Source organism: Equus quagga, chromosome 12 (genome assembly GCF_021613505.1).
Source record: "Equus quagga isolate Etosha38 chromosome 12, UCLA_HA_Equagga_1.0, whole genome shotgun sequence".
NCBI classification, from domain to species: Eukaryota; Metazoa; Chordata; class Mammalia; order Perissodactyla; family Equidae; genus Equus; species Equus quagga.
This window is the reverse complement of record NC_060278.1, coordinates 86,386,345-86,414,078: the sequence shown is the minus strand read 5'-3', so window position 1 is coordinate 86,414,078 and position 27,734 is coordinate 86,386,345. Positions and strand designations below refer to the sequence as shown.

The 27,734-nt window shown below is 58.8% G+C and overlaps 2 protein-coding genes across 5 annotated transcripts; both read left to right on the top strand.

Moving 5' to 3' along the window:
- Positions 1–117: 117 nt before the first annotated feature.
- On the top strand, positions 118–10,141 carry E2F1 (E2F transcription factor 1). The gene is made up of 7 exons (XM_046678142.1): positions 118–476; positions 5,146–5,236; positions 5,591–5,810; positions 6,665–6,817; positions 7,551–7,665; positions 7,760–7,982; positions 8,107–10,141. Exons 1-7 carry the CDS (start codon positions 216–218, stop codon positions 8,352–8,354), a joined length of 1,311 nt encoding a protein of 436 aa, XP_046534098.1. The 5' UTR covers positions 118–215; the 3' UTR covers positions 8,355–10,141.
- A 687-nt stretch (positions 10,142–10,828) lies between these two features.
- Positions 10,829–27,422, top strand: NECAB3 (N-terminal EF-hand calcium binding protein 3). 4 transcript variants are annotated; one of them, XM_046679730.1, is made up of 13 exons: positions 10,832–11,016; positions 13,042–13,066; positions 14,636–14,744; positions 15,795–15,820; positions 16,024–16,121; positions 24,144–24,280; positions 24,557–24,675; positions 24,814–24,893; positions 24,999–25,052; positions 25,574–25,686; positions 25,836–25,913; positions 26,407–26,498; positions 26,594–27,422. In XM_046679730.1, exons 1-13 carry the CDS (start codon positions 10,918–10,920, stop codon positions 26,620–26,622), a joined length of 1,059 nt encoding a protein of 352 aa, XP_046535686.1. In that variant the 5' UTR covers positions 10,832–10,917; the 3' UTR covers positions 26,623–27,422. The 4 variants fall into 4 exon arrangements, with proteins under 4 accessions (XP_046535685.1, XP_046535684.1, XP_046535686.1 ...); XM_046679728.1 differs by having other exon boundaries at positions 10,831–11,016; positions 24,557–24,893; XM_046679729.1 differs by lacking the exon at positions 25,836–25,913 and having other exon boundaries at positions 10,829–11,016; positions 24,557–24,893.
- The last annotated feature ends 312 nt before the right edge of the window (positions 27,423–27,734 follow it).

Below are 27,734 nucleotides of genomic sequence, written 5' to 3'. Positions count from 1 at the left end.
TCGTCTCCGTCACGGCCCGGCCAGCCAATGGTGGCTGCGCTCGGCGGCGCGTGGCTCTTTCGCGGCAAAAAGGATTTGGCGCGTAAAAGTGGCCAGGACTTTGCAGGCAGCGGCGGCCGGGGGCGGAGCAGGATCGAGCCCTCGCCGCGGCCTGCCGCCATGGGCCCGCGCCGCCGCCGCCGCCTGCCCCCCGGATCGCGCGGGCCGTGAGCGCCATGGCCGTAGCTGGGGCCCCCGCGGGCGGCCCGTGCGCGCCGGCGCTGGAGGCCCTGCTCGGGGCCGGCGCGCTGCGGCTGCTCGACTCCTCGCAGATCGTCATCATCTCCACCGCGCAGGACGCCAGCGCCCCGCCGGCCCCAGCCGGCCCCGCCGCGCCCGCCGCCGGCCCCCGCGACCCCGACCTGCTGCTCTTCGCCACGCCGCAGGCGCCCCGGCCCACACCCAGCGCGCCGCGCCCCGCGCTCGGCCGCCCGCCGGTACGGACACCCGGGACTCTGGGCCAAGCGCGCTGCCAGGACCCCCGCGCAGACCCAGGCGGGGCGCGGTGTTTGGCCCGAAGGCAGCGGGGGCGGGGGAGGGGGTGCTGAGGCTCCCGGGCTGGGCGGTGCCGAGCCTGGGCTGGGCCTCCGGGCCCCGCCCCGGGGTGCAGGGTGACCTCGGGCCAGTCCTTGTTTGCTTCTCTGCGCCCTGGGCCTCAGCTTCCTCACTGGAGCCGCGCGTGGGTCAGACTCAGATAATAATGGCCCACGTGTATTCACCTGGCGCTGACTGCCTGTCAGGCCTCTGGCGAACTTCGAGCCAGCTAAAACTCATAACCACGCTCTGAGCTCGGTGACCCATCTGAACTGAGGCTCAGAGAGGGGAAGCGACTTGCCCCCATCACAGGGCTCAAAGTGGTGAGACTGGGATTTGAACTGAGGCCCGCTGGCTTCAGACCAGAGCTTGTGGCCGGGTGGTGGGCACGGTTGCTTGGGGAAGTGAAGGGGGGCATCCTGGGGCTAGACCTTTGAAGGGCCATTAAGGAGACCCTCCTTCCTGCCTCAGCGCTTGACTGCCAGGTGCAGGCCTGGCCCTCTGGGCCTCTGGGGACAGGCCTCCTGGCTGGGAGGCCTTCTCTGAAGGGGCGGGGTGGCTGGGCCAGCTGCTGATCCCCTCCTTCTGCCTGTCCTTCCATCTGCCACCCTCCACCCGCCCAGGGCCTGGTTGCCATGGAGCCTCATTAATCAGGCAGGCAGACCCCTGGGCCCCTGTGGAAGTACTGGGTAGGCTGGGCCTCTGGGAGATGCCTTGATAAAGTGCTCCCTGAGCAGCAAGAGGCTCAAGACCAGGTCAGACTAGGGGGCCCAGAAGAGGCAGCTGAACTGCAGGGGGAGAAGGGAGTGGAGGCCTGGAGCTCGGACCTGTGGGCTGCAGGACAGGGTGTGGAGACCAGTTTGACTGGCACAGCCTGTGGGTGAAGGTGGGGCAGGCAGGAGGGGTCTCAGCAGGGGGCTTGGAGCAAGTAGGAGGGGTGAGTCAGGGCCCTGCGCAGGGAGATGGAAGCTGCCCAACTGCTGATGGGGGCCTGGGTGGCAGCTGGTCCCTGAGGCATCCAGACAAGGCTCCCCCAACCTCATTGGCCCCATGCCCAGTGCTGCCTTCCGGAATCACCAAGATGCTAATAATAATAACAATAGCAGCCACTATTGTTTTGAGACTGTTTTGTGTGTCAGGCTCTGTGCCAAGCACTTTACCCAGTTAACTCATTTAACCCTCTCGGCAACCTTCCCCTTTTACAGATAGAGAAACTGAGGCCTGGAGATGTTGGAACCTTCCCTAGTCCTTCAGCTAGTGAGTGGTAGGACCAGTCCAAACTTCCCAACTAGTTAACTGCTAGGATGCCTTGCCTCCTATAGATGCTAATAGAGATTGAAGGAAGCTCAGGGGCCCTTCCTCCTACTGAGTGAGGGGGAGGGGGATTGTACCAGGAGTGGGTCACCTGGCTTGTCTCCTATACCCTGATGGCCTATTCCTGCAGGTACCAGCTTGGGGCCCTGGACAAGTATCCTCCATTTAGCTGTCTGACAAGTACTTACAGGCCCAGGGCTGTGGGTCCTGCCCTCAGGGAGCTGAGCTCCAGGCTCAGAGGAACTGCCAGAGACTGGGCTGAGGAGACATGCCCTCTGCTCCACCCCCAGTGGTGTCAGGGGCAGCCTCACTGGGCCTGAGCATTCCATTCATTCAACAGTTGTTGACTTTGTGAGTGCCCATGAAGTACTAGGCACAGAGGCAAGTAAGGAGCCTCTGCCTTCACAGTACTTAGGGGCTAGTGGGCATTTTCTGCCAGTGGGTAGGGGTGGGGGCCTAGCTTTTGCCCTCCAACACCCCCCAACTCTTGTACCTGTGAGTAGCCACTGGCCGTATGAGCTGTGACCTCCACCGACCTCTGCACTGGCGTGCATTTGGGGCAGTCCTTGAAATAAGCTGCAGGGTCAGCTTCTGCACCAGTGAGCATTCATTGAGCACTTCCTGCATACAAGGCTTTGTGCAATTCAGCCCTTCCTTCTGGCCCTTCCTCTCCACCTCTACCCTGTTGTCATGGCTATTAAAAAACAAACTAAATGTAGTACACATTTACTATAGAAAAAGTTAAGAGACGAAGGTTGAAGGGGGTGGGGTCTCAGCCCCATCCATTTTTCCTTGTTTTCTTTTCCTAAGCCTGTTCTGTTTTGTTTTTTGGGGTGGTTATGACAGCTTTCCTTTTCTAAAGTTTTAAAAATTGTAGTTTTTCCTTTATTTCAACATTCAAAGAGTGCATCATTCACACTTTACAGACAAGGCATCAGTCCCCCATCCCCCCCCCCCATACAGAGGTTATCTCTGAGATGGATTCTGTGATAACAGAAACTGAATCAGAGAAAAACGATTGCATGAGTTTTTTAATCCAAAAAGGGATCATATAAATGCATTTCCCTATAACAGTGTTTTTCTTGTCACTATGTCTTGGAGAGGATTCTGCATTGACCTGCCTCAGTCCCTGACAGCTGCTGGTACTCCCGGGGCTAGATGAACCACAGTTTTTGTGGCCCCTCCTGTGGATGGGTGTTTTGAGTCATCAGGTTTTTTCACCAGTGTTCTGTGTATCTTCATCCCTGCCTTTCAGGGCCCCTGCTGGGGTCTTTGCCGTGGCAGCCATCTGCCTGAGCCCTTGTTTTAGCGTGTGGCATTGACCTGCCTTCACGGTGGGCGAGGGCCTGGGGAACAGGGAGGAGGCGAGGGGTGCAGTTGGCAGGAGTATGCCAGGGTACAAGTCCTTGGGCGGGGCTGGAGAGGGGTACATTCTGATGGGCTCGCGGGGATCTGGCTTCTGGACTGGGCTCTGCGCCACCCCACTCTGGTTCAGATCTGGGCTCCACCTCTCAGTCTGTGTGACCTCTCTGAGGTGCAGGCTCCTCGGGAAGCGAGGATCATCATGGCACCCACTGCAGGGTGGTTGGCGGGTTTGGTGATGAATGCTGGTGAAGCAGTTACTTAGCATGGTGCTCAATTCAGAGGAAGCACCCAGCTTAGCTCTTCTGTCCCCTCAGGGAGCCCATGAATGTGTGTGTGAGAGGGAGTGTCCAGGTCTGCCAGCACGTGGGGAGGTTCATGCAGCAAACGTTTGTTGGTGCCCAGGCCCTGTGCTGGACACTGTGTGCAGAGGTTATTGAGACCCAGTGCCCACCTCTGAGGGGCTCCCTGGCTTCTGGGTGAAACACATCTGCAGAAATTTGTAGTGAGAGACAGTGTGGGAATAGGTTGGGTTCGAGGCAGTTGAGAGGGAGAGGCACAGTCTCTGTTGCAGGATCAGAATGTCTTAAGTGGTAGGCAAGGTGTCTGTCCAGACGGGTGGAAGGAGTAGGTGCAAAGGGTGGGAGGCAGAGGCAGGGAGGGACCAGCATGGGCTAAGGCTCAGAGGCACAAGTTTATGAAAAAACACGTCTCAACAGAAGTTCATGTGGAGAAGTGGTGGCAGATGAGGATACTAAGGTGGAAGGGGACAGATGGAGGCAGGGGGACCAGTGGGGAGACTGCCAAATGGTCCAGGTGGGAGGTGGTAGTGGCTGTGGTGACAGGATTTCTTGGCCACTAGATAGGAGGAGGGCAGTAGGCGGGGCTGAGGGGGTGGGGCTGGTTTTGATCAGGATGCTTTTGAGATGCCCATGAGACTGCCAGGGCAATCTTCCTCGAGTGTGTGAACTAAATCACAAGGCATCCTGGGCGGGGATGCTGGCTCTGCCACTTCCTGGCCGTGTGACCTTGGGCCTTTCTGGGCTTCAGTTGCTTTATGTGTAAAGCGAGGCCATTGCTGTGCCGCCAGTCCCTAGGATGGGATGATCTAATGGAAGCAAAGCGCGTGATGAGCACCAGTTGCTGTCCTGTTCACAGATAGTCAGAAACCAGAGAGAGTCGGCGACTTGCCCAAGGGACCTGTATCCTAATGGCTTAAAACAACAAACATGTATTATCACACAGTTTCTGTAGGTCAGGAAGTCAGGGGGCACTTAGCTGGGTGCTTCTGGCTCAGTTTCTTCTGAGGTTGCTGCCAAAATGTTGGCCCGGGCTCCAGTTGACAGCAGGTGTGAATGGGGTTGGAGGATTTGCTTCTGAGCTCACCCATGGTCCTGTTGGGAGGAGATCTCAGTTCCTTGCTGCTTGGGCCTGTCCTTTGGGTCACTTGAGTGCCTGCATGACATGGCGACGAGCTCCCCCCAAAGTGATCCAATATAGAGAACAAGGAGGAAGCTCCAGTGTCTCGAGGACTCAGTCTCAGAAGTGACACACCACCACTTTCACCACATTCTGTTCATTAGAAGCAAGTTACCGGATCTGGCCCATACTTAAGGGGAGGAGAATTAGGCTCCATCTTTTGAAAGGAGGAGTATCAAAAAATTGGCAAACTACCACAGGCCCCCAGGGAGGTAGGGGTGGAACTGGGACTTCCAGTTGAGTCTTCTGTCCTGCAGTAGGATTGTGTCCCTTAGGATCTGCCCCTCACTCACACACTTAGGCATACTGGTAGAGAAACTGAGGCTGGGGCGGCCCAGGAGCACCAAGCCCTCAGCCGGGTCTCTTGTGGCCTCACTCTCCTGGTTACTGGGCATCCTCCCATTTATTTTGCTGCAGGTGAAGCGGAGGCTGGACCTGGAAACAGACCATCAATACCTGGCTGAGAGCAGCGGGCCAACCCGGGGCAGAGGCCGTCACCCAGGAAAAGGTACCCAAGGAGCACAGGCTGGGGCAGCCCCCCTGACCAGGCCCAGGTTGGGGTGTGGACAGACAAACGTGCTTGGAAACTAAATCTCTGGCGTGTCAGGCCTGGGCCTGAGCCAGGCCTCTGGGGGCCCCAAGGGGTAGCTGGAGTGGCCGCCTGGCATGGCTTCCCCAGGCCCTGGGGGGTAGGGAGTTCCCCAGCCGGAAGAGGAATGCTGTGGTTGGCAGGCAGCCGCCACAGGGCCTCCCTGCTTGGCCTCACCAAGGGGAAGAAGCCATCGCCCCACCCCACCCCTAGGCTGGCCCAGCTGGGGGTGAGGGTGGTGCTGAGGGACCCTGCCTTGCCTGGCCCCCCCAGGTGTGAAATCCCCCGGGGAGAAGTCACGCTATGAAACATCGCTGAATCTGACTACCAAACGTTTCCTGGAACTGCTGAGCCGTTCAGCTGATGGTGTTGTCGACCTGAACTGGGCGGCAGAGGTGCTGAAGGTGCAGAAACGGCGCATCTACGACATCACCAACGTCCTCGAGGGCATCCAGCTCATTGCCAAGAAGTCCAAGAACCACATACAGTGGCTGTAGGTACCAGCCAAGTGGGAGGGTGGGCAGAGGCCAGGGCTGGGCCAGCCTGGAGAAGCTGATAGTGATGCTGTGGCTGCCTGCGTCCCCATCTTAGAGCTGGGGATACAGGTTTAGAGAGGAGAGGTGGCTTCCCCGAGGTGATGGGTGCAGGAGAGTTCACAGGTCTTACGTATCCACCTCAGTGTGGCTGTACATATTTGTTCACCTGGGTAACCATCATCCAGATCAAGATAAAGAACATTTTCAGCATGCCAGAAAGTTCTCTGTGTCCCTCTCCAGTCGTCGCCCACCCCTCATACCCCCAGGTAACCACTATTCTGACTTCTCTTGCCATTGCCGGGCTGCTCTAACGCAACTCTTTTATTCCTGTAAATTCTTTTATTGTTCCCTTCTCACCTCTTTCCCTGCTCGTCCTCCTCCCCTCTCTTGAACACATCTTACCTTCTCAGTTTTTGGTAGATCATTCCATTCTGCATCATTCTTTTTTTCTTTTCACTTGACAACAAGTCTTAGAAGTGCTTTGGTGTCTGTACATCTAATGTATTCTCATCTTTTTATACAACTGTGGAGTACTCTGTGGCATGTCTATGCCATCATTTACTTATCCAGCCCCCTGCGAGGGCCACGTGGGTGTTTATAGACAGATTCAGGCCTGACTTTAAACCCAGGCCTGTCTGACTTGCAGCCCAGCTGTCAGCCCTCTGCTGTTTCCTAGCTGAGGAGCCAGACCCAGAGGGGCCAGGGTTTGCCTGGGCCTCAGAACAGAGGCAGCAGCAGACTGGATGCCGAGGGTCAGGGCTCCTGGGCAGAGGGGTCAGGAGCTGCTAGCCCTCGCTCTGCTTCCCCACAGAGGCAGCCATGCAGCAGTAGGGATTGGTGGGCGGCTTGAAGGACTGACCCAGGACCTCCGGCAGCTGCAGGAGAGTGAGCGGCAGCTGGACCACCTGATCCACATCTGCACCACACAGCTGCGCCTGCTTTCCGAGGACACTGACAGCCAGCGATATCCTTGCACTGCCTGGAGGGCAGCGGTTGGGGGTGCCTCACCCAAGTGGGACCAGAGAGGCTACCCTGGGTCCTAGATCCAGGAGAGGGCTCTGGCTTTGGATGCTAGTCCTGGCTCAGCGTTTACTCACTGTGTGATACTGGACAAGTTTCTTAAGCTTTCTGAGCCTCAGCTTCATCTGTAAAAGGAGAAAATAATCCAATTCTGAAATTGCACAAATTAGAACAAGAAAAGCTGGTGCCAGCAGTAATGAACATTATTTAGTACAGTGACTCAGTACATGGTTGTAGCTTCAAGGTTAGAGATGCAAGTTTTTGTCTGTTTTTCATTTGCAAAAGTAGAAACTTTATTTTAAAATAAGCTTTCTTTTTAAGTGAATACCCAAATTATGTTTGTAAATTTTGGACACAACCACTAATTGACAGCGAGGTCATGGCTCAGAATAAATCCTCAGCACCACACCTTGAGTTATGTTAAGTAATTTACATGAAATTATTGAAGGCAGCCATCATTACCTTGGGATTCAATGGGTAGAATGGTCTTATTGTACAGATGTGGAAATTGAGGCTCAAGGGCATGAGATAGGCTCAAGCACTAGTTATGTGCCAGGCCCTGGGGTGGGGGATGGAGAGGACAGCCATGACTAGGCAAGTGTGGGCTCTGCCTTATGAGCTCTTGGGGTGGGTGGCCCCCAGAAGTCAAAAGTCATATGATCCTTGACTCCACCAACCCTGGCCTATGTGACTTGCCAGGACCTTCGTAGCATCGCGGACCCTGCAGAGCAGATGGTCATGGTGATCAAGGCGCCTCCTGAGACCCAGCTTCAAGCCGTGGACTCCTCGGAGGTGAGACCTGGGACTCCAGGCCCCGCCAGAACAGGCTAGGCTGGGATGGTGGTCAGCTGAGCCTCACTTTACCCTGCCTGCTGCCTCCACCCAGACCTTTCAGATCTCCCTTAAGAGCAAACAAGGCCCCATCGACGTTTTCCTGTGCCCTGAGGAGAGCGCGGGCGGGATCAGCCCCGGGAAGACCTTGTCCCAAGGGACAGCTTCTGGAGAGGAGGACAGGGCAGCTGATCCTGCCACCACAGTGCCACCACCATCATCTCCCTCCTCATCCCCTGCCACGGATCCTAGCCAGTCCCTGCTCAGCCTGGAGCAAGGTAGGTGAAGGGTGGGAGGGGCAGGGCAGGGGCCCCTCTCCCAGGTGGGTGGGCAGGCATGACAGCCCCCTCTGCCCTCCCTGCCGGGGCGTCCCCGGCCTGTGATGCTCCCCCGTCTCCCCAGAACCTCTGCTTTCCCGGATGGGCGGCCTGCGGGCCCCTGTGGACGAGGACCGCCTGTCCCCGCTGGTGGCGGCTGACTCGCTCCTGGAGCATGTGCGGGAGGACTTCTCCAGCCTCCTCCCTGAGGAGTTCATCAGCCTGTCCCCCCCCCACGAGGCCCTTGACTACCACTTTGGCCTTGAGGAGGGTGAGGGCATCAGAGACCTCTTCGACTGTGACTTTGGGGACCTCACTCCCCTGGATTTCTGATGGGGCTGAGGGGGGCCAGGGCCTCCTGAGATGCCCATCCTGTCTCTACAGCCCTGGAGCCCCTGCCCCTGCCTCTGGCCGTCCTCCCAGCCCAATTGGAAACATTTAATTTATACCCCTCTCCCCTGTCTCCAGAAGCTTCTAGCTCTGGAGTCTGGCTACTGCCAGGAGGCTGAGCAAGCCAGGAAGGGAAGGATTCTGTTTGTGGTGTGTATGTGCATGCACCCAACACCCATCATGTGTGTACACGGGGTGAGTGGTGTGTGAGCATGTGTGTGTGCATGTGCCGGGGAATGAAGGTGAACACATCTGCGCGTGCACTGAGAACACGCCCCAGTGTGTCCACGTGTGTGTGCATGAGTCCATGTGTGCGCGTGGTGGGGGCTCTAACTGCACTTTTGGTCTCCTTGCTCCAGGGGCCCCACGAGGCCCAGGGTGGCCACCTGCCCCCAGAATCCTGCGTGCTGACCAGGCCGGGTGGCGAGGCCTTGGCCTGCTTGTTTGCAGGACAGCGAGAGCACTTCTGTCGTCTTAAAGGTTTTTCTGATTGAAGCTTTAATGGAGCGTTATTTATTTATCAAGGCCTCTTTGGCAAGCCTGGGGCACCAGCAAAGGGTAGGAGGGATGTGGGGCTGATGCCCCAACTCCCTGTACCCCTGAGCGAGGGCGGGGGTCCCTGAGCTGTTTTTTGCCCCACTCTGAAGGAGCTGAGGCCTGAGCGGTTTATTTATTGGGAAAGTGAGGGAGGGAGACAGACTGACCAACTGACAGCCATGGGTGGATTGAGGGGGTAGTCCCTCCCCAGGGGTCACTGCAGGGCCCCAGCTGCCCCCCAGGATGGATGTGAGATGGGAGAGGTGAGTGGGGGACCTTCACTGACAGGGTGGGCAAGAGGGGTGGGTGAAGGGCCTCCCCCCAGCCCAGACCACAGGGCTCCTCCTGTGGCGTTTGAAGTGCCCCCCTCCACCCCACTTCTTGCTCTGCCCCACCCTCCAATCTGCACTTTGATTTGCCTTCCTAACAGCTCTGTTCTCTCCTGCTTTGGTTTTAATAAATATTTTGATGGTGTTTGGGCCAGGTTTTGGGTCTGTGAACGGGGAGCAAATCTGGGGGGTAGGGGAGGTCAAGGTTGCCAAGAAAATGCCGGATCTCTACTTCCCTTCTCCTTGACCCTGCTTGGATTCATTACATTTGAGCCTCACAGCCCCAAGAAAGGTAGGGTTCATTATAATTTTTGTCTAACCTAAAAAAAAAACTGATCCAGTAAAGTAATGAGTGAACTCCTCTCCTTTCCCCAGCCCGAGGGAGGCCACTCTGATCAGTTTTCTATGTTCCTTCCAGATGTTTCTGGGCATTTGTAAATATGCAACAGATAATTGCAACGGGCTGACGTGTCCCGTTCTTTCAGGTTCTTGGAATGGAAACACAAGTTCCCTCCCCCTCATGAGGCTCTCAGGGTCTGCTGGAGGAGGCTCACACAAATGAGAAGATCCGGGAGGGCTTCTTGGAAGAGGTGGTGCTTGAACTGAGAGCTCAAGGATAGTAGGGGTTAACTGAGCAGAGAGGGAAGTATAGGCAAAGGCCCTGGGGCAGGAGGGAGCAGGGTGCAGAGGACCTTTGAGAAGCCAGTGTGGCTGGAGTCCTGAGGTGAGGGCCAGAGTGGAGAGAAGGTCAGTCTTGCAGTTATTCAGGGGTCAAGGACTCACTGGTGAGCCTAAGGCAGGAATAACACGTCCTGTTTTATATTTTAAAAGCTCTCTCTGGCTGCTGTGTGGAGGAGGGATTGAAGAAGGAGCCAGAATGGCAGAGGGGAGGGGGAAGAGTAAGACTGAGTTGAGTTTGAAAGTAGAGGGGAGGGTGACTGGGAGGCGGTCCACACCCACCTGTTTAACCCTTAGGTGGTTCTCTGAGCTAGTCCCTATTGTAAGCCCTTTACGGAAATACAGTGACTCCCTGCAATAATGCTATGAGGTGCCCACTACCACGCCCATTTTGCAGACGAGGATACAGACACTCAGAGGTGAGGACACTTGCCAGTTTTCCCTGTAGGGTGTCATTCTGTTGTGCTGCAGGTGGCTTTGTGGACCCTATGATGGTGTGGGGCCTGCCCTCGCTGGGGACGCACAGCCCCACCCGTTGTGTCCCTGGCTTGTAGTACTCCCAGCTGGCCGTCGTTTACTCAGCCAGTCCCTGGTGGAAATGGCCCTTCGGGTGGCTCCTTCCTCCGTAGTGGCCACCCCTGTGGGAGGCTCTGGTGGCAGAACTGCGGAGGTGAACGGTATTGGGGTTCTACATGGCGCGGTCCTTGCCCACCTAAAGGCTGGCATTTGCACCCCTTTTCCAAACGGGGAAACGGAGGACCGCGGTCTCGGGCCGGCGGGGAGAGGCCCGCGGCGGGCCTGGGCCGTGGGCGGAGCCGCGGGGGGCGGGGCGCCAGGTCCGCGCCGGCGCCGAGGGGCGGGCAGGCGGGCGTCCCCCAAGTCCGCGGCGGCGGCGGCGGAGGGCAGAGCGCGGAGCCGCAGCCGAGCCGGAGGCGAGCGGGTGGCGAGCGGGTGGCGGCGCCATGGCGTGCGCGGGGCTGCTCACCGTGTGCCTGATCCGGCCGCCCGCGCCCGAGCCCCCGCGGCCCCCTGCGCCCGCCGGACACGCGCTCTTCCAGGACGTGAGTGGGGAGCGGGCAGGGGGCTCTCCGGCCCGGGGGTGTCGCTGTCTCCGCAGTGTCTCTCCAGGTCTCTGTCTTCTCTCTCCCTGCGTCTCGCCGGGCTCTCTGTCTGTTGCTGTCTCTCCTTGCCCCTGTCTCTGCGTCTCTCTCGCTCTGTTTTTCCCTGTCGCTGTGTCTGTCTCTCCCTCCAGGTCTGTCTGGGGCCCTGCCTGTCTCTGGGTCTCTGTCTCTCTCGCTCTCTCTCTGACCCTGCTGCCTCTTTCCGTGTGTCTCCCTTTATCTCACTGCCTTCATGTCTCCTCTCTCCTTGTCTCTGGTTCAGTGTTACTGCCCCTGCTGCCCCCACCCCTGATCCCACCCCATCTGTGTGTCTGGTGGGATGGGGGCTGTCAACTCTTGATCACGTGAGCAGTCTCTCTGTTCCTCTGTGGCAGTCCCAGGCTGGGCTGACCCTGGCAGGGAAACCTGGAAGAGTAAGCAGCCCTACTTCCCGACCCAGTGCTGACCTCAGAGTCTTTTAGATCCCACCTAGGGCCTGTGGGGTCCCACAGTTGATCAGGGCTGCCCACAGTCATTCTCTGTTGTGTGTGCACCCCTCCCATGGGTGACAGGTGGCCCTGCAGCCCCCATGGGCACGAGCATGGAGCAGCCTGCCCAGGCCTCAGTCACTGCCCTGAACCCCTTGCCCACCTTTCACCCCATACTCAGCCCTGTCCTGGCCCTCTCATGCCCCAACTCCTAGAGGTCCCTGCCAGTGGGAAAGGCTGTACTCCTGCCCCCTCCCCACTGCCCCCCAGTGAGTCAGCACCTTGACCACAGTTCTCATGGCTGGAAAGGACCTGACTCTCCCGCTTCCCAGATGGAAAAACCAAGGCCTAGGGGTTAGGGATATGTCTGAGATTGTGCGTGGAGGCAGGGGCCCACTAGGGTGTGGCCTCAGGTGTCCTCATTCCCAGCTTGGAACTGCTCGCCCCAGTATCTCCATCTGCCCCAGCCAGGCCACACTGGGCTGCTGTGTGACCCTGAGCCAGTGGCAGGCCTTTCTGAGTCAGGCTTCAGGCTAGGGGTTAGATTCATCCCTGAGCCTCACTGACCCTGAGAAAACAACCAGAGGGGCGTGGCATTGAGGACCTGGAGCTGATAGGGGCTCTCTGTGCAGGCTTTTGCCTGCCCCTCCTTGCTAGGCCTGCTGGTCTCCCGTTTACTGGGCTGCTCTGGGTGACCTGGGAGTCTCTGGTCCCTGGGAGAGGCAGGGACCATGTCTTGACTCTGCTCCTCTCTGTCTATCTGCCTCTGTTGTCCTTCATCTCTGCTTCTCCATAAATACAGTCTGTCCACCCTTGCTTTCCACCACCCTCCCTCCCTCCCCTGCATGCACACATGCACATATGCACACATACAAATGGGCCTGCCCAAGGCTCTCACACTGAGTCAGCCTTGTAGGAAGCCCCAGCCCTGGAAGGGTTAACCCCGGGCTGCTCCCCCATATGCTGGTGGGAAAACTGAGGCACCACAAAGAAAGGACTAGCCGATGCTTGCATGTCAGGGTCTTCAGCAAGCACCCAGGGAAATAGCCCAGAGTGAGCAGAGTCTGGGAAGGACCATGGCCACACAGCAGAGTTGAGGTTCAGATCTGGGATAGGTGCCCAGCATCCTCAGGCCGCATCTTGGCTCATCTCCCCACCTTCCTCAAGCTGAGACTATGCCAAGGGCTGATGCATCAGACAGAACTTGGGATGGACACTGGGTGTGGGAGATGGGGGTGCAGGAAGTTGGCCTGGAGCACCCCCATGAGGCCAGGCCCCACAGGAGCAGTGAGAAAGTGCGGCCCGCTGTGCGCTCTTCCTGTGCCCCTCTTGTTGGAAAAACTCCTGTAGGGCCAAGCTGGGCAGGGGGTTGGGACCAGGCTGGGCAGGAGGAAAGGCGAGGCAGGGGGCAGGCTGGCCAGCTGGGGCCCTGTTGAGTTGGGCTTCTTGCCTCCCAGTCCGCACTCACAGCTTCCATCCATGCCCTTTTGTCCTCTAGGTTTTCCGCAGAGCAGACAAGAATGGTGAGTGTGGCTTCTCCTGGGTCCTGCAATGGGGGGGAAGGGTGGGGACATCAGGGAGGCTCAGGGGAGGATTGAGGGTTTGGGGGCACTGTCTAGAATGGAGAAAAATCTTGAGGGGACCTGAATTAGGAGAATCATCAAGGCATCCTTCCTGGAGGAAGTGCTGTTTTGAGCCAAGTTTGGCACGATGGAGAGTGGAAGAAATGTGGTTTAGCCAGAGGCTGGAGGTAGGGGCTTAATTTCACGTAATGCCCTGGCATAGTGGTGGGTACTTCCCATAGATGACCTCATGTTGTCCTCACAACCACCAGCTAGATGGGAATTCCCCATTTCACAGACAGAGGAGGAGAGGCTCAGAGAGGTGAAGCAGGTTGCCTGAGGTCACACAGCCTGTAAGTGGTGGGCCTTGAACCCAAGTCTCTGATGCTTGGTCCCAGGCTCCCTATGTGAGGGGCTTGGAAGCGTTGGGGTACGGAGATGAGGCCCTGTAGGGAGTTTTACTCTTTGACTTTTAGAGGGCTCAGCAACTTTCCATATGACCAACCATCTGGACCCAGGGAGGGCTTGGGCAGGATAAAGCTGGGTCTGGGGAATCAGCTCCTCCTGCCCTGGGTCCTGGGCAGTCTCAGACCCTGATCTGGGAAAACCTTGAAAGCTGAAGGTTTTCAGGCAGGTTGTGGCCCATAGATGGCTCAGAGCAGCCCCCTGTGCCCAGATTGGCCAGGTGAGGGTCTGAGCTGAGGCAGCCAGTCAGCCTTGGCCTCACTTCCGTCTGGAGTCTTCAGACCCTTCTGTGTTTCAGGCTCCTTGAGACAGGATCATGTCCCCACCCCTTGCTCCTTCTCCTTGGGTCTCTTCAGATTGGTGGAGACCGTTTATCCCAACCTGTTGATCAGGACACATGGTCCCATTTGGGTCACAGCGTTGTATCTGGGGAGGCTCAGTCCCTCCCCCAGCTCTGCTTCCCCCACCCCATCTGCTTAAAGACCTTCCAGGCCAAATCCCCAGTGTCTCTGGCCATCCTACTCATGTTCGTAGCCTCTGTTACATGCCCCCTGTGATGGGGAGGTCATTCCCCCTTGAGCTAGCCTGCTACTTCTTACAGGGGCTCCAACTCTTAGGAATATCTCATCTGCCTCTCTGTGGCTCCTCTGTGAAGGGCCTGCATCCTCCACCCTGGAGCCAGGCTAGCCAGCATGTAGGGCACAGATCTCAGCCTCCAAGTCCTCCAGGGGACGTCTAGGCCCTGTCGTGATCTGGTCGGTCTCAGGCTGTCGTTCATTTGTTTCTTCACTTGGCACACATTTATTGAGTCCCTACCCAATGCCGCTTGTGTACTGCCCTGTCCCTTGGGTGCCTGCAAAGTGGGCCCTGTTGCCTTCAGGGGGCACCTCTGGAGGCTCCAGCCCTTTTGTCACCAACAGCCAGGCCTCCCACCGAGCTCAGAATCCCATTCCACTTGGCTGGGTGGTTGTACGATGCTGCGAAGCCTTTGGGGGGCCTGGGCCTGGTGGCAGGGGTGCAGCCAGGGGTCAGGAATACCAACTCTGCTCCCTGCCCACCCCCCAGATGATGGTAAGCTCTCATTTGAGGAATTCCAGAATTACTTTGCTGACGGGGTTCTCAGTCCGGGGGAGCTGCGGGAGCTCTTCGGAGGCATTGATGGGCACCCCACTGAGTGAGTATGAGAAGGGGGATGAAGGAGCTGTGGGTAGGTGTGAAGCCGGATTGTCCCAACCCCACTGTGTCCCCTGCTGCCTTGGTTCCTTATGGAGGCCGGGGTGGGGGTTGCAGGGAGAAGGGTGCCAGGGCTTGGTGCCAACTTTACCCGCCTGCCCACCCCCTCCCTGGCTCCAGCTTTGCCCATCACACTGCTTCCAGCTGGGACCCCAAAATAGCCAGGCCTGAGTCACCACCCATGGTTCAGCCCACAGGTGCCCCCCCCCCACCACCACCACCATTCCTGCTTCCTGCAGGGACCAGAGGATGCCTGGGGACAGCTGTGCCCCGCCTGCTTCTACCCATGGATGCAGGTGCATGAACACATTCACCCCTCCCCACGTGTGCTCCCACATCTACAGGCCTTAGCATGAGTTTGCATGCTTTTTTCCCCTGCTTCCTCACGTGGTGCACACGCATACACAGCTGTCTCTCCCTCTCACTTCCCTTCCCCCCACCCCATCTCCTTAGAATAAATTCCACACTCTGGATCTGCATTCAAGGCTTCCATGCCCTCCATTGTTCTGAGGCTTGGGCTGGACCCTTTGTCTGCAGTGCTACCACCCCCGCCCCCCCCAACAGCACTCCAGTTATATTTCTTGTCCTTCAAGGCCTAACATAGTCAGCCCCTCCTCCAGGAGGCCCTCCCTGACCTACCAAGTAATACCCCATGCCTTCTCTGGACTTCCCAACCCTGGCTTCCCCTTCTCAGCTCTGACCACTCCCCTCTGGCCTGTGTCCATGTCTGTCTCCCCTGGCCTGAAATGCCCCTGGAGGCCAAGAGTAGGCTTGAGCTTGAGAGTGTTTGATGGGGCAGAGTACCCTTGCTCCCCTGGCCCCAAGGCCTCTGCCCACTGAGCAGCTTAACCTGCGCTGGAGGCAACAGTCGCCTCCTTGTCAGACTGAGCTGGGCAGGGAGCGGGGAGGAGCACTGGCTTCACAGTCCCACTTCACAAAGTCCCAGACCCAAGTCTGAGGGTCTGAAGTGTGCCTTCTCTTTTCCCTGCAGCAATTTGGAAACGGAGAAGCTGTGTGGTGAGTAGGCCCACGGGAGCTCTTGTCTCCTGGGAGCCTGGGCAGGTGGGTGTGATGAAGAGGCTGTTGCTGGTCTCCTGGTGGAACAGGATGGACTGGGCTCAGGATATGAGGCCTGGTTGGCTGCTGAGGAAGCCCAGGATGGGTAGGTGGTGGTGGGGGAGCGGTCCTAGGGAACCCTTGAGCACCTCCTCTGCCCGCAGACTACTTCTCGGAACACCTGGGTGTCTACCAGCCTGTGCTGGCTGCACTGGAGTCGCTGAACCGTGCAGTGCTCACCGCCATGGACACCACCAAGCTGGTGAGTGGAGGGGCTGGCGGTGGGAGGCTCAAAATGAGGGCAGGGATGTCTGCTGTGCTGTGGGAGTCTCTACCATTGCGGCTCAGGGCTGTGGAGCTAGAGGCCTGGGTTTAAATCCTGGCACTCCCACTTTCTGGCTGTGCCCCTTTACCTCTCTGGGCCTCAGTTTCCTCATCTGTAAATGGGATAATGACAGAGGCTGCCTCCATACCCTTGTTGTGACAATTAAATGAGAGTGAAGGCAGGGATTTTTGTCTATCTTGTTCTCTATTCCCAGCACCTAGAACTATCCCTGGCACACAGTAGGTGCTTAATACATGCAGCTGCTGCCGCTGCTACATTTTTATTACTGGCCAGCCCGAACTGTTGTGGGGTATCAAGCCCAGGACCCGGCAGAGAGAGGCTGCTGGGTGAGGCCTGCTCACGCACGTCCACAGGCCCATGCTGGTGTTCGCAGCCTGCTGGGGCATGGCCGGGCCTGAGGACGTGTGAGTAGGCAGGCGCGTGTGCACCCATGTGTTTGTGTGCATGTTTGGGCACGTGTGCGCACAGCATAAACAGTGCTCACAGCCAAGACTCCAGGCCCTTGGATGGTGACTTCAAAGAAACCACAACCCGCCCTCCCTTGGTGTATTCCTTTTAAGACATGTCTCCACCTCCCTTTGTCCCCCAGATCTTCATGAGGGAGTGGGTGGGAGCGTGAGCAAGCCTGAGATCATGCCTGTCCCCTCTTTTACGCGAAGGGGAAGCTGAGGCCCTCAGCAAGTGGATGATCAGCTGAGGACAGGCTTCCCCTGCTGGTTCCTTTCCCGTGGGATTTAATAGCTTTTCAAGGGATCACCCTTGAGGCCTTGCACGGCATGGGAATCCAAATGCTCCACGATGAGGGGTTGGCATGTCACGATGACTTCCATGTCTGTGGCCCGGACACAAGTGTGGGCATTGCCTCCCTTGTTGCCTTGGAAACAGGACACGGGGTGAGCAGCTGGACTGGCATTCTCTGAACTGGAACTGGTTAGGGGGACTCAAACTGCAGGTCAAAGTGAGGACCCAGGCCCGACCACCTCATCCTGGCCCAGAAAGGGGTAGGGGGTGTCCCTCACCACACGACTCTGCCACCTGCAATAACTTGAGACTTTTATTTGGCACTCGATGCTTCTCATAGAGCTTCAGCTCAGCCCGCTGAGCCTCTGCCGCCCCCACCCCTCTGTGGCACTGCCCGCTCCAGTCCAACATGACTGACTCAGTTGAACACTTCATACACCAGCCTGGAGCCACACTCCTGGTACATGGCCCGGGTCATCCAGTGGCATTGGAAGGAGTGCAGCGAGGCCACCATAGAGCCGCCTGTCCACACCGCTGTGCCGCGCTCAGGCTTGGCCACCAGGCGTGGCTGCAGTGCCCCATAGCCATGCTGCCGGCAGTGGGCTGCCAGCTCCATCTCCAGGCGCTCAGGAAAGCCTGGGAAAAGTGTGGAGCCACCAGCCAGCACCACAGTGTCAGCCAGCCGTTTTCGCAGTGTTGCGGGCACCCTCTGCAGTGCCCGGAAGGCCAGTGTGGGCAGTCCTGGCTCAGCCTGGCCTAGCAGACCCGGCTGGAAGATAGGCTCCGGGCAGCGGAAGCGCTCACTGCTGAGGCAGACAGAGCCTCCATTGCCTAAGCAGAAACTGGCCGGACGGTGGCGGGCGGGGTTATGGAGGTCACCCTCGAAGTCCAGTGATACATAGCAGCAGCGCTTCTTGAACTGGGTGATGGCCTTGCGGGGCAAGGCCTGCAGCTGTAGATTGGGGCACGCTGCCACCAGCAGGTCCCGCAGATAGCGTGACAAGGTGCTGCCTGCCACGTCCAGCCGGAAGGTGGCCTCGTGCCACGAGTGGCCGGCATAGATGGGCGTGGCGTGACACACACCTGCGCCCGCCTCCACAGCCAGCCCGCTGAAGGCGCCGGTGGAGCAGAGCGCCAACAACGCGGTGCTGGCCAAGTGGCACGCGGGCACTGCCAGGGCCTCAAACAGCAGCTCGGCCACGCGCTCGCGGCTGGCGGGCGGCGCGGAGGGCGAGTCGCTCACCAGCACGGGCCACTGTTCTGGGGACACCCGCAGGCCGCCCACCAGCAGGCGCTCCCACAGCCCCTCCAGCGCCTCCCAGTCCACCACCACGCCGTGCTTGATGGGGTGCGCCCGCGCCACGCCGCCCGCCAGCTCGCAGCCCGGCGCCCCAGGCAGCACGGGCCGGTCCCAGCTGGGCACCAGGCTGGAGCTCTTCAGCACCAGGCGCGGTTGGCCCTCGCCCGCGAAGCCCGCCTTGGTGAAGCCGGAGCCGTGGTCCACCACCACCGCCACGCGGCCCAGCGGGGGCGGCCGGCGGGCCTCGCGGCTCCTCGCCACCGACGCCACCCTCCGGGCTCCGCCCCGCCCTTCGGCCACAGGCTCCGCCCCCGGGAGCTCGGCCCCGCGCCCGCCTCTGCTGGCCCAGCCGAAGGCCGGCCTTTCAGCTCTCGGCTCTGCCCTCTGGTCCTGGGGTCCCGCTCTTCTGGCCGGAGGGGGTGTCTCCTTTCAGCTCTCGTTTCCGCTCGTAGGCCTTGAGGCCCCGCCTCTGGTTCAAGTGTCCGACTCCGCTCTCGCTGGGCTCCGGCTGCTGCTTGCCCTCTTCGTCCTCTTCTGGCTCAAGAGTCCACCTTGCACGAGGCGCCACCCTTTCTTTGAGGACTCGCCTCTGCTGTGCGGCTCCGCCCCCTCAGCCCTAGCGGAGGTGGATGATGACACGCCCAGGCCAAATACTTTCAGATAGTGAGAAGCCACCAGGAGCAGCAGAGCTCTGAGAATGAAGGGGCCTTGTGGCAATGTCATCAGGACATAAATACCCACTTGGGGACCCAGGAGTCCCGCCCAGCCCTTGAGCCCAGGTGGTCTGGTACTTCTCACCTGGGCTTGACAGTAGTTGTTCCTGGTTGTGGAGGTGGGAGGGGTGACCAGAGAAGGAAGGAAAAGAACTCGGACTCATTGTGACCTCAGCCCTCAGCACCTGCTGCGCTTCCGCAGCCCTCCCCCCCTCTGAAAACTCCCCGAGCCCATCCTCTCTCCTGGGACAGGGCCAAAGGCAGTGATTTTGGCATCCAGGGGTCTGGCCTCAGCCGCCCAGCACAACCAATCTGATTCCTTCCCCAAACCACTTCGGATTATCTGATATGCTCTGGCCAAATGTGCGGCCCTTCCCCTCTCAATACTGAGGAGAAAGCTCTTAATCACAGATCTGCAGCCCCTCTTGAGGATCTCTGTGCGCTCAGCCTTGAGGGGCCCAGGCAGCCCACAGAGGGAGTCTACCTCCAGGGGCTTCCATGTATGGACTTCCGTGGGCCTGAGTTTGTGACTCAGTTCTGAAGCTGACTCACCGTGCCCACCCTGAGCAAGTCCTAATCTCTCTCTGGGCTCAGTTTCTTCATCCAAAAGGTAGTAATCCTCACGCACAGGAAAGAGGCCACCTCTAGTCTATGCACAGTCTCATTATTCTCTTTAGGACACTTTGGTTGCAAGTTGAATATCCAGTCAGGTGAGCTTAGGCTAAAATGGTGATTTTGTTAACAAAGATCTTGCATGTTTTATGGATGCTAAGGGCAAGGGTGAAATCAGGTTTCAGGAACAGACTGGAAGCAGCGCCTGACTGCAGGGCTGTGGGGAAACCCAGGATATGCACTGGCTCTGCAGTGTGTTCTTATTCTTCTAAAGACTGGCTTCAGCCTGTGCACGTGCATGTAGAAAACAGAGCCTCTTACAGCTCATGAATTACAGTCCCAGGGAAGGAACTGATAGGACCAGTTTAGGCCAATCACTTATGGCCAGGAGGTGTGGCCACATTGAGGAACATGGCTACCTAGATTGTAACATGTGGATGGTAGCAAAGGGTCAGTTCTCACAAGCAGCAGGAGAGATGCTATGGATGGTGCAATCTGCAGCCTGGTGCAGGGGATGTGGCATGTTGATCATGTTGACAGGGATGAAAACACATCTTCAGCAGAAGCTGAACCACTGGCTTTAGTGAGCTGGGACGTTCACCCCTGTTGCGTCTGTCCCCAAAGGGGACATTCTGACATTGGTTGCCAGTGGAAGGCAGGCTGCAGGTTCAGCAGGGCTAGGGGAGCACTGGGGTCTGGAGCTGAGTTTGGGACCCAGGAAAGTGAGAGGCAGCAGCTGGGTCCTGCCCGCAGGAAGTGCCAGGCCTCTCATGGGTGAATTAGGGAGGTGAGCCTCGAATTGGAGACCACAAGTGGCAGTATGGCCAGAGCAGGGGTGAGGGTGGAAGTCACTTGAGAAGCCCTAGAGGGGAAGACTGAGGCTGAGGGGCTGAGCCTGCACATCCCGGTAATAGGTTTGGGCATTTCTGTGGGCAGTGGAGAAGCAGTGTGAGCCTCTGAGCGAGAGAGGGACCTGCTCTACAGAGAGGGTAATGGTTTGGAAGAAGCCTTAGCCCACAATATGGGGAAGGGGCTGGGACAGAGTAGGTTGAAACAAGCGACCAAGGTGCCTTGGGGGATATCCTTTAGGAGTGAGGACTCAGAGGCGGAGGGACCCCGGCCTCTCCTCCTGGGTGCTCTCACAGGCAGAATGTGAGTCTCAGGCCTGCCCCAGCTGGCCGTGGAACCCTCACAGTTCTTCCTCAGGGTGGTGGCTGTTTGCCTGGGACTGGCCCTCTGCCTAAGACGGACTTGTGAATGCTGGGACTCTTGGAGATGCCAGCCCTCTGCTGGGAGCAGTCTCCTCCTCCTAGCGTGGCCAGCCTGGGTTTGCCCAGCTCACCTCCCTTGGGCGTGTAGACCTGGCAGGGTCTGCCCCGGGCCTGGAGTTGGCGGGGGATGGGGTGGGGTGGTCGGGGGGGCGAGGCGGGGACAGCCTCCCTCCACCGAGGCAGGGTGCCCCCTCCCTAGCTCGGGGCAGGGGTTCTGACTCTTGGGTCACAAGGAAGGAGAAGGCAAAAACAGCCTTGATTGCGGACCATGGCCGTTGCTCTGCCGTCAGTCTTTTCATCCCTGCCTTGCTCTGGGCCTCAGTTTCCCCTCACCTGGATCAGCGCCCTGATGCCTCAGACAGAGCTAGCCGGCGCCAGGGTTGCTATGCGCTCTTTATTGGGCCGGGCCCTGGGGCCGGGGGGCCGGGCCAGGCGCTCAGGGCCGCGGGCAAGGGCAGCGGCGCCGCTTGCTCGGCTGCTCGCTGGCGGCGGCCTCGCGCTGCGGTGGGCTCTCGGCCGGCAGGCGCGCGTGGAGCCCGGGAGCGGCCCTGGCCCCGCCCCCCGCGCCGGCCCCGGGCCCGCCCGCCGCGCGCCGTCCTTCCTCCTGCAGCCGCGCGTCCAGCAGCAGCAGCAGGACCAGGATCTTCTTCATCTCGCTCGCGCGCGCGCCCTCGCGCCCTTCGGGGCCGTCGCCCGCTCCTCGCAGCATGGGCGCTGCCGTCCGGGAACCCATCCGGGCGCCCACCGCGTCCTCGCCGGGCCTCCCCGGCTGCGCGCTGGGGCCTGCTGCCACCTCGGCCAGCTGCTCCTCCTTGTCCAGGGGGAAAAGCAGCACGATCTTGGTCTGGGGGTGGAGCAGGGGCGTGAGGGGAAAGACCACGCTCCGCCTTCCTCCCCGGGACCCCTACCCACCCCTGTCTTGTCTCCCAGGACTATATCCCCTCTACGCTTCCGGGACTCTCGCCAGCCCCGTGCCCGGGAAGGGGATCCTCACCCTGCCTCACGGCCTGAGAGCCCCCCACCTCCCCTCTGGAAACCCTCACCTTTCCAGGCTGACCTCCTGAGACCTCGCTCCCTTCCACGTTTATGGGATCTCTGCCTGTCCTCCCAGCCTTGATGTTGGGAACTTCACCCACCCCGGTCCTGGCCCAGGGCCTCTGCCCACTTCAAGATGGGGAGAAGTCGCATGTTTTGAGACTGGGGCTGGAAAGGGGGCATAGGGGAAATCCTCCTGCCCATAGCCCCACTAGTACCAAGTAGGGCTGATATCCCGTGCTGGGACCTCCCCCCATCCCTCTGGGGTTGTGAGAATCTCCTGCCCACTTTCCTGGGCTCCCAAGACTCATCCCCCTCCTGGTTTCTGGGATCCCTGTCCTCCCTTCTGGGCTTTTAGGACCTCATGCACACCCACATGGGTTCCTGGGACCCTCATCCTCAGGAGGGGTTCCCTAGGGGGTCTTTCATGCCCCTAGGACTTCTTCCCACAGGGCCAAGACTCCCAGCATCCCCTCCTGCCCACCTATCCAGGTTCTCCTGACCCCCACCTGCCCCTGCCACCTGGCACTCACGCTCGGCTTCTTCCGCTTGAGGTAGCTGAAGAACTGCTGTTTCCACTGGGCCTTGTCCATGTCTGGTGGCTTCTCCTTGCAGGCCTGCTTGGGCACTTTGGTCCTCTTGTGGGAACTACTGTTTCCCATGGCAGGACTGGTCACCACTGGGGGCCACAGCCCATGCTGCCTCTGTCCTGCTCTCTGGCCAGGGGCCCCCTGCCCCAGCTCTGTCCCAGAGAGGCCACATTGTGACCTCATGGGTTGACCTCACCAGCTCCAGGCTCCATGTTCCTCTTCCCACAACCCACAGGTGAATATTGGCTCCATTTACTCTGTTTGTGACTTCTTCTGGCCTTGGCTTCTCAGCTGTAAAACTGAGCTAATGATCATAAATGAGGTGATGCTTGTAAGGTGCTTGGTGGTGAGTAGAGAGGAATTTCTGTGGCCTGGGTTTGAATTCTGGCTCTGCCACTAACTAGTTGTGTGACCTTGGCCAAGTAATCAACTGCTCTAGGCCTCAATTGCAAAATGGGGTCAATTATGGTTCCTGTAAGTTGTTATGAGGATTAAATGAAATTCTGCTTGGAACAGGGCCTGGCACAGGGTGGGTGCTTGTATCAGCTGGGTTCTTTGGTTGCAACCCACAGAAACTGGTCAGTCATATTAAGCGTGTGAAAGAGAATTTATTGGAAAGATTTCAGGTAGCTCACAGCATGGCCAGGAAGTCTGAGAACCGAGCTTGGAGAGAGGACAGAAATCACTGGCCTGTCTTGACAGGGCACTCAGCCTCTCCTCTGTCCCTTCCTCCCAGTTCATAAACCCATCCGATGGTTGAGCTGAGGCAGGTCATGAGCAGGAGACGAAGCTCCTGATGGATGGGACCTCTGGGGCTCCTTGTAGGAGGAGAGCAGGTACCTGGACCACAGCTCCCCAGGACTCCCGTTCGGGGCTGTGTCCTATGTAGGAATTAACTCATTGGAGCCTCTCAACAGCTCAGTGAGATGGCTGTTATCATCCCTGTTTTATAGGTGAGGAAACTGAGGCACAAGGAGGTGAAGGTAGTTGGGGAGTCTCTGAGCATTCCAAGTGGGCAGCACAGGGCCTGGCACATGGTTGGCTTCCCTGTCTCTTCGCCTGCCTTAGGAGGGGCTGGGAAGTGGCTGGTGATGTAGGTTGGGGTCAATGCTGGGGTGTGTGTTTGAGGACAGCAACTCGGCTGTCTTGTGTCTGCAGCTCCTAGTAAAAGATGCTCAGTAAATGTGGCATGGATGAGTGAGTGGATGAGTGCATGAATACAGATTGTGAGTTTGGGACCAGCTGGTGAGTATGGGACCACATCACACCATCCTTTTGCCTCGTGTCAAAATTGGCCTTTGGTGCCTGGTAACCTGCCCCACCCCCCATCAATCTAACTGTGCCGGAGCCTCACTGGCTAAAGGTGGTGGCCTCAACAGGGAAAGGGCCTTGAGGCCCAGAGAATGGCAGATGCCTCCCTGTGAGTTGACCTCTCACCTCCTAGAAAGAGAGGCCAGGTCCAGACAAGGAGGGGGTCTGGGCTCTGCTTGCCCATGGAGCCCCTGTGCCCTCCTGCTTCTGCCAGGTCTGCGTGCCCTCTGGCAGGTCTGTACGCCCTCTGCTCTTCATGCAGCCACTGTAGCTCTGTGGCAGGGTGAGGGGAGCAGGGGAGTGGCTCCCCATTCAGAAATACATGCTTGGGGCCGGGAGATGCAGACCATACCCCCTACCCCTAGGAATATGAGCGGGCCTCCAAGGTGGACCAGTTTGTGACACGCTTCCTACTGCGGGAGACCGTGAGCCAGCTCCAAGCCCTGCAGAGCTCGCTGGAGGGGGCGTCTGACACTCTGGAGGCCCAGGCCCGTGGCCCGCGGTATGTGAGGAGCCCTGCTGACCTGCAGGTGCAGTTCATGAACAGCCTTTCTCTCCACAGTACAGGTCCCCAGCTGGCACTGCTTTCTGTAGTTCTAGCATCCTGGAGCCCAAATTCTTGTTCTTGGGCAGGGAGGCCAAGAAGGGGTACCTGGCTGTGAGGCTGGGCCTCAGTGTCCTGGGAAGCCTGTCTTATTCCACCCAGGCCCTGTTCTAGGGACCCAGTCCTTGGCCCTGTGGATCTGGGAGCAGTGGGCTGACCTTCCGCTTCTCTTAGGTCAGATGAAGATAGTGTGGAGGTGCAGAGCAGGCCTCGTGGCAGCCGGCGGGCAGGGCGCAGGGCCCTGAGGAGTGTCAGCTGGTCACCCACCTGGTCTCCTGGCTCCTCTGACACAGGTGCACCTGTGGTAGGGTGGGAGGAGGGTCCAGGGCGGGTGCAGCATCCCCAGTGCCCCCAGTGCCTGCTCTTCCACTGCTCCTCAGTTCATCCTCAGATGCCTCCCAAGCTGAGTCCCCCCGGACCCCCCACCCCAGGGCAGAGCTCAGAGGCTGAGTTGCAGTGGCGGCTCCAGGTCAACCGTCTCCAGGAGCTCATCGACCAGCTAGAGTGCAAGGTGAGCAGCCATGTAGCCAGCGCCCCGTGGGGGACGACCTTCCTGGAATCCACCCAAGCCAAGCACACGCTGGGGGGCTTGGCCCACACTCCGTGTCCCTCACAGGCCCCCCGGCTGGAACCCCTGCATGAAGAGGAGCTTACCAAGGGGCCCGACTCGGTGAGTCTGGGAGAGGGACAGGCAGCAGGGTCCCAGGGGCCAGGAGGTGCTCATGATGTGGGGGGATTCGTGGGGCCAGCTGCCGACTCAGGCTCTGCATTGCACACACACATCTTTCCTCAAGCTTGGCTCAGCCCTCATCCCCCAGGCCTGGCAAGAAGGTGCTTTGTTCTGGCCCCCCCTGCTCTGTGACTCTGCAGAAATCACTGCCCCTCTCTGGGCATCAGTTTCCCTCATCTGCATTTCTGAAAGCTAGGTCTGGGGCAGTGTGGATGGAGGCTGGGGGAAATAGTAGGAAGTGGTAGCATATTGCAGCAGAGAGGGACAGTGACTGGCTCAAGGCAGCAACCTTGATGATGGAGAAAGGAGGATGGAGTTAGGGATATTGGGGGCAGGAGCCCGGCCTCAGGGTAGGCCGGCTCTGGTGCAAGTCAAGAAGGACAGGGTCCTCCTGGAGGCCCCAGCCAGGCCCTCACGCGTGCCCTGGCCTGCCCCGGCTAACCGGGCTTCTCTCTTACCAGCACATCCTTGTGGCCCAGAGGCAGATGCAGGTGGCAGAGGAAGCCCTGCAAGACTTCCACCGTGCCCTGTGCTGCTACGTGGACTTCACAGGGGCCCAGAGCCATTGTCTGCAGTGAGTCCTCAGCTGGCTGGTGGGCTGGCCGGTGTGGGGACGGTGAAGAGGGAGGAGTGCGGGGCCAGGGCTCCCATTAGGTGCCCCTGGCTGGGTGGGCAGTGGTGGTGGCAGCCGGGCCTGGCCTGGCCATCTCTTTGGCTCTGCAGTGTGTCTGCCCAGAAGATGCTGGATAATGCCTCGTTCACCCTGTACGAGTTCTGGCAGGATGAGGCTTCCTGGAGAAGGTATGAGTGGTGGTCTAATGGCTAACCTGTATTGAGTACGGGCCCTGGAGTGAGTCAGGGCTGGGTTCAAATCATCCTCTCCTCATCTGTGTGACCTCAGGGGAATTACCTAACCCCTCTGAGCCCCAGAGGCCTCCTTTCCAAAATGGGAGCGATAACAGTACCACCCTCGTATGAGTTAAATGAGATGACGTGTAAAGAACCCGACATAGTGTCAGGTACACAGTAGGTGCTCAATGAATATACACTGTCACCATTGCGCCACACCCTATGCCAAGTAACCCTCATATAACCCTCACAGCATCCCAGTGAAGTAGACGCTATTGTCCTCATTTCACAGAGGCAAAAACTGAGGCTCAGAGCCAACACGAGGAAGGACTGGAATCTGAATCCAGGCAGGGGGACTGGAGTGGGAGTAGGGAGCTCTTAACCGGGCGGTCTTGATCTCTGAGGGGCTGGCTCCAGCCTCAGCCCGCTCCACGGCCCTCCCCAGGCACCAGCAGTCTGCCTGCAGTAAGGCCTTCCAGCGCATCCTCATTGACCACTTGCGGGCTCCGGACACCCTCACTACTGTGTTCTTCCCAGGTGTGCTGCAGCCCCCAACCCTCTCCACAGCTCTGGGACCTGGGGAGGGGCAGTGGGGCCCTCATGGCCCCTGACTCCCAACCTCTGACCCTCAGCCTCCTGGTGGATTATGAATAATAACTGAGCCTGACCTGCGTAAGCCAAGGACCCCGGGGCCCTGCCTGCCTCCTTCTGGAGCTTCTGGACTGGTCAACTCAGCACCAAGACCAAGGATGCTGCTGCCTCCTAGACCCGAGGCCTGGCTTTCAGAGGCCTCCCACATGCAGCTGGTGGAGAGTCTCAGCCCAGGGATCAGGGACTGGGCTGCTTGCTTTCTATTCTTTATTTATCAGTGTATTTTATTGTTCGTAGCTTTGGCATTTGAGGCACTCTGGCCTCTGCCCAGCTCAGGAGGCCTGGATCCTGGTCCCCTCTGCCCCTACCTTGCTGTGTGACCCAGGGCAGGTCTTTTCCCTCTCTGAGCGGGCCTTAGGCCATCTGGCTGCCTAGTGGGTGCCCTGCTTTCTTCCTGCTGTTTTGGGGCCAGGCTTCTGTTCTTCTCCAAACAGCAGCAGAACCAGGGCTGATGCTCAGGGACCCCCCTGACCCTGAACCTTGACCCCTGAGGCTGGGCCAGATTTGTCTGCAGTGTGGAGTAAGGACCTGGGTGTCCCAATCACCCTCCGGGGCCAACAGGCTCCCAACTCTTCCAGCACCCACGGCTGCACCAGAGACCTCTGGAGGATCCTGGGTTGGTTTGCATGTTGTTTGCATATCATTTGCATGCTCATGCCCACCCATACTCAGGGCCCTATGGGAAGCCCCAAGGTGATCTTGCCAAGTAGCAATAATTTGGACCCAGAGTCACCTGCTGCCCCAGATACCTCTGATCCCCAGCCCAGGACCCCAGCACAGAGGCAATAAAGGCAGTGGTCACCTCTGGTGTCACATCCTCTTTCTCTCCCTCGGCAAGAAGGCCAGGCTGTGGAGCCGGTTTGCATCTCAGAGCAGAGACTGAAGGCAGGAAAGCTTCCTTAAGAAACCAGTGGCCTCCCATCTCAGCTCCCACACCTGCAGATGGTGGGCACTTGGTCACGGCTGACCTGGGGTCCCCCTAGGCAGGACTCTCCCACTCCACACACTAGGCCCTGGGGTCTTGTCTAGGAAAGAGATAGTGGACAGGGTCTCTGCTTTCTGCCCTTCAAAGTCCGCAGGGGTTCTAGCTTCACCCCCCACCCCCGCCCCCTTGCCAACAGG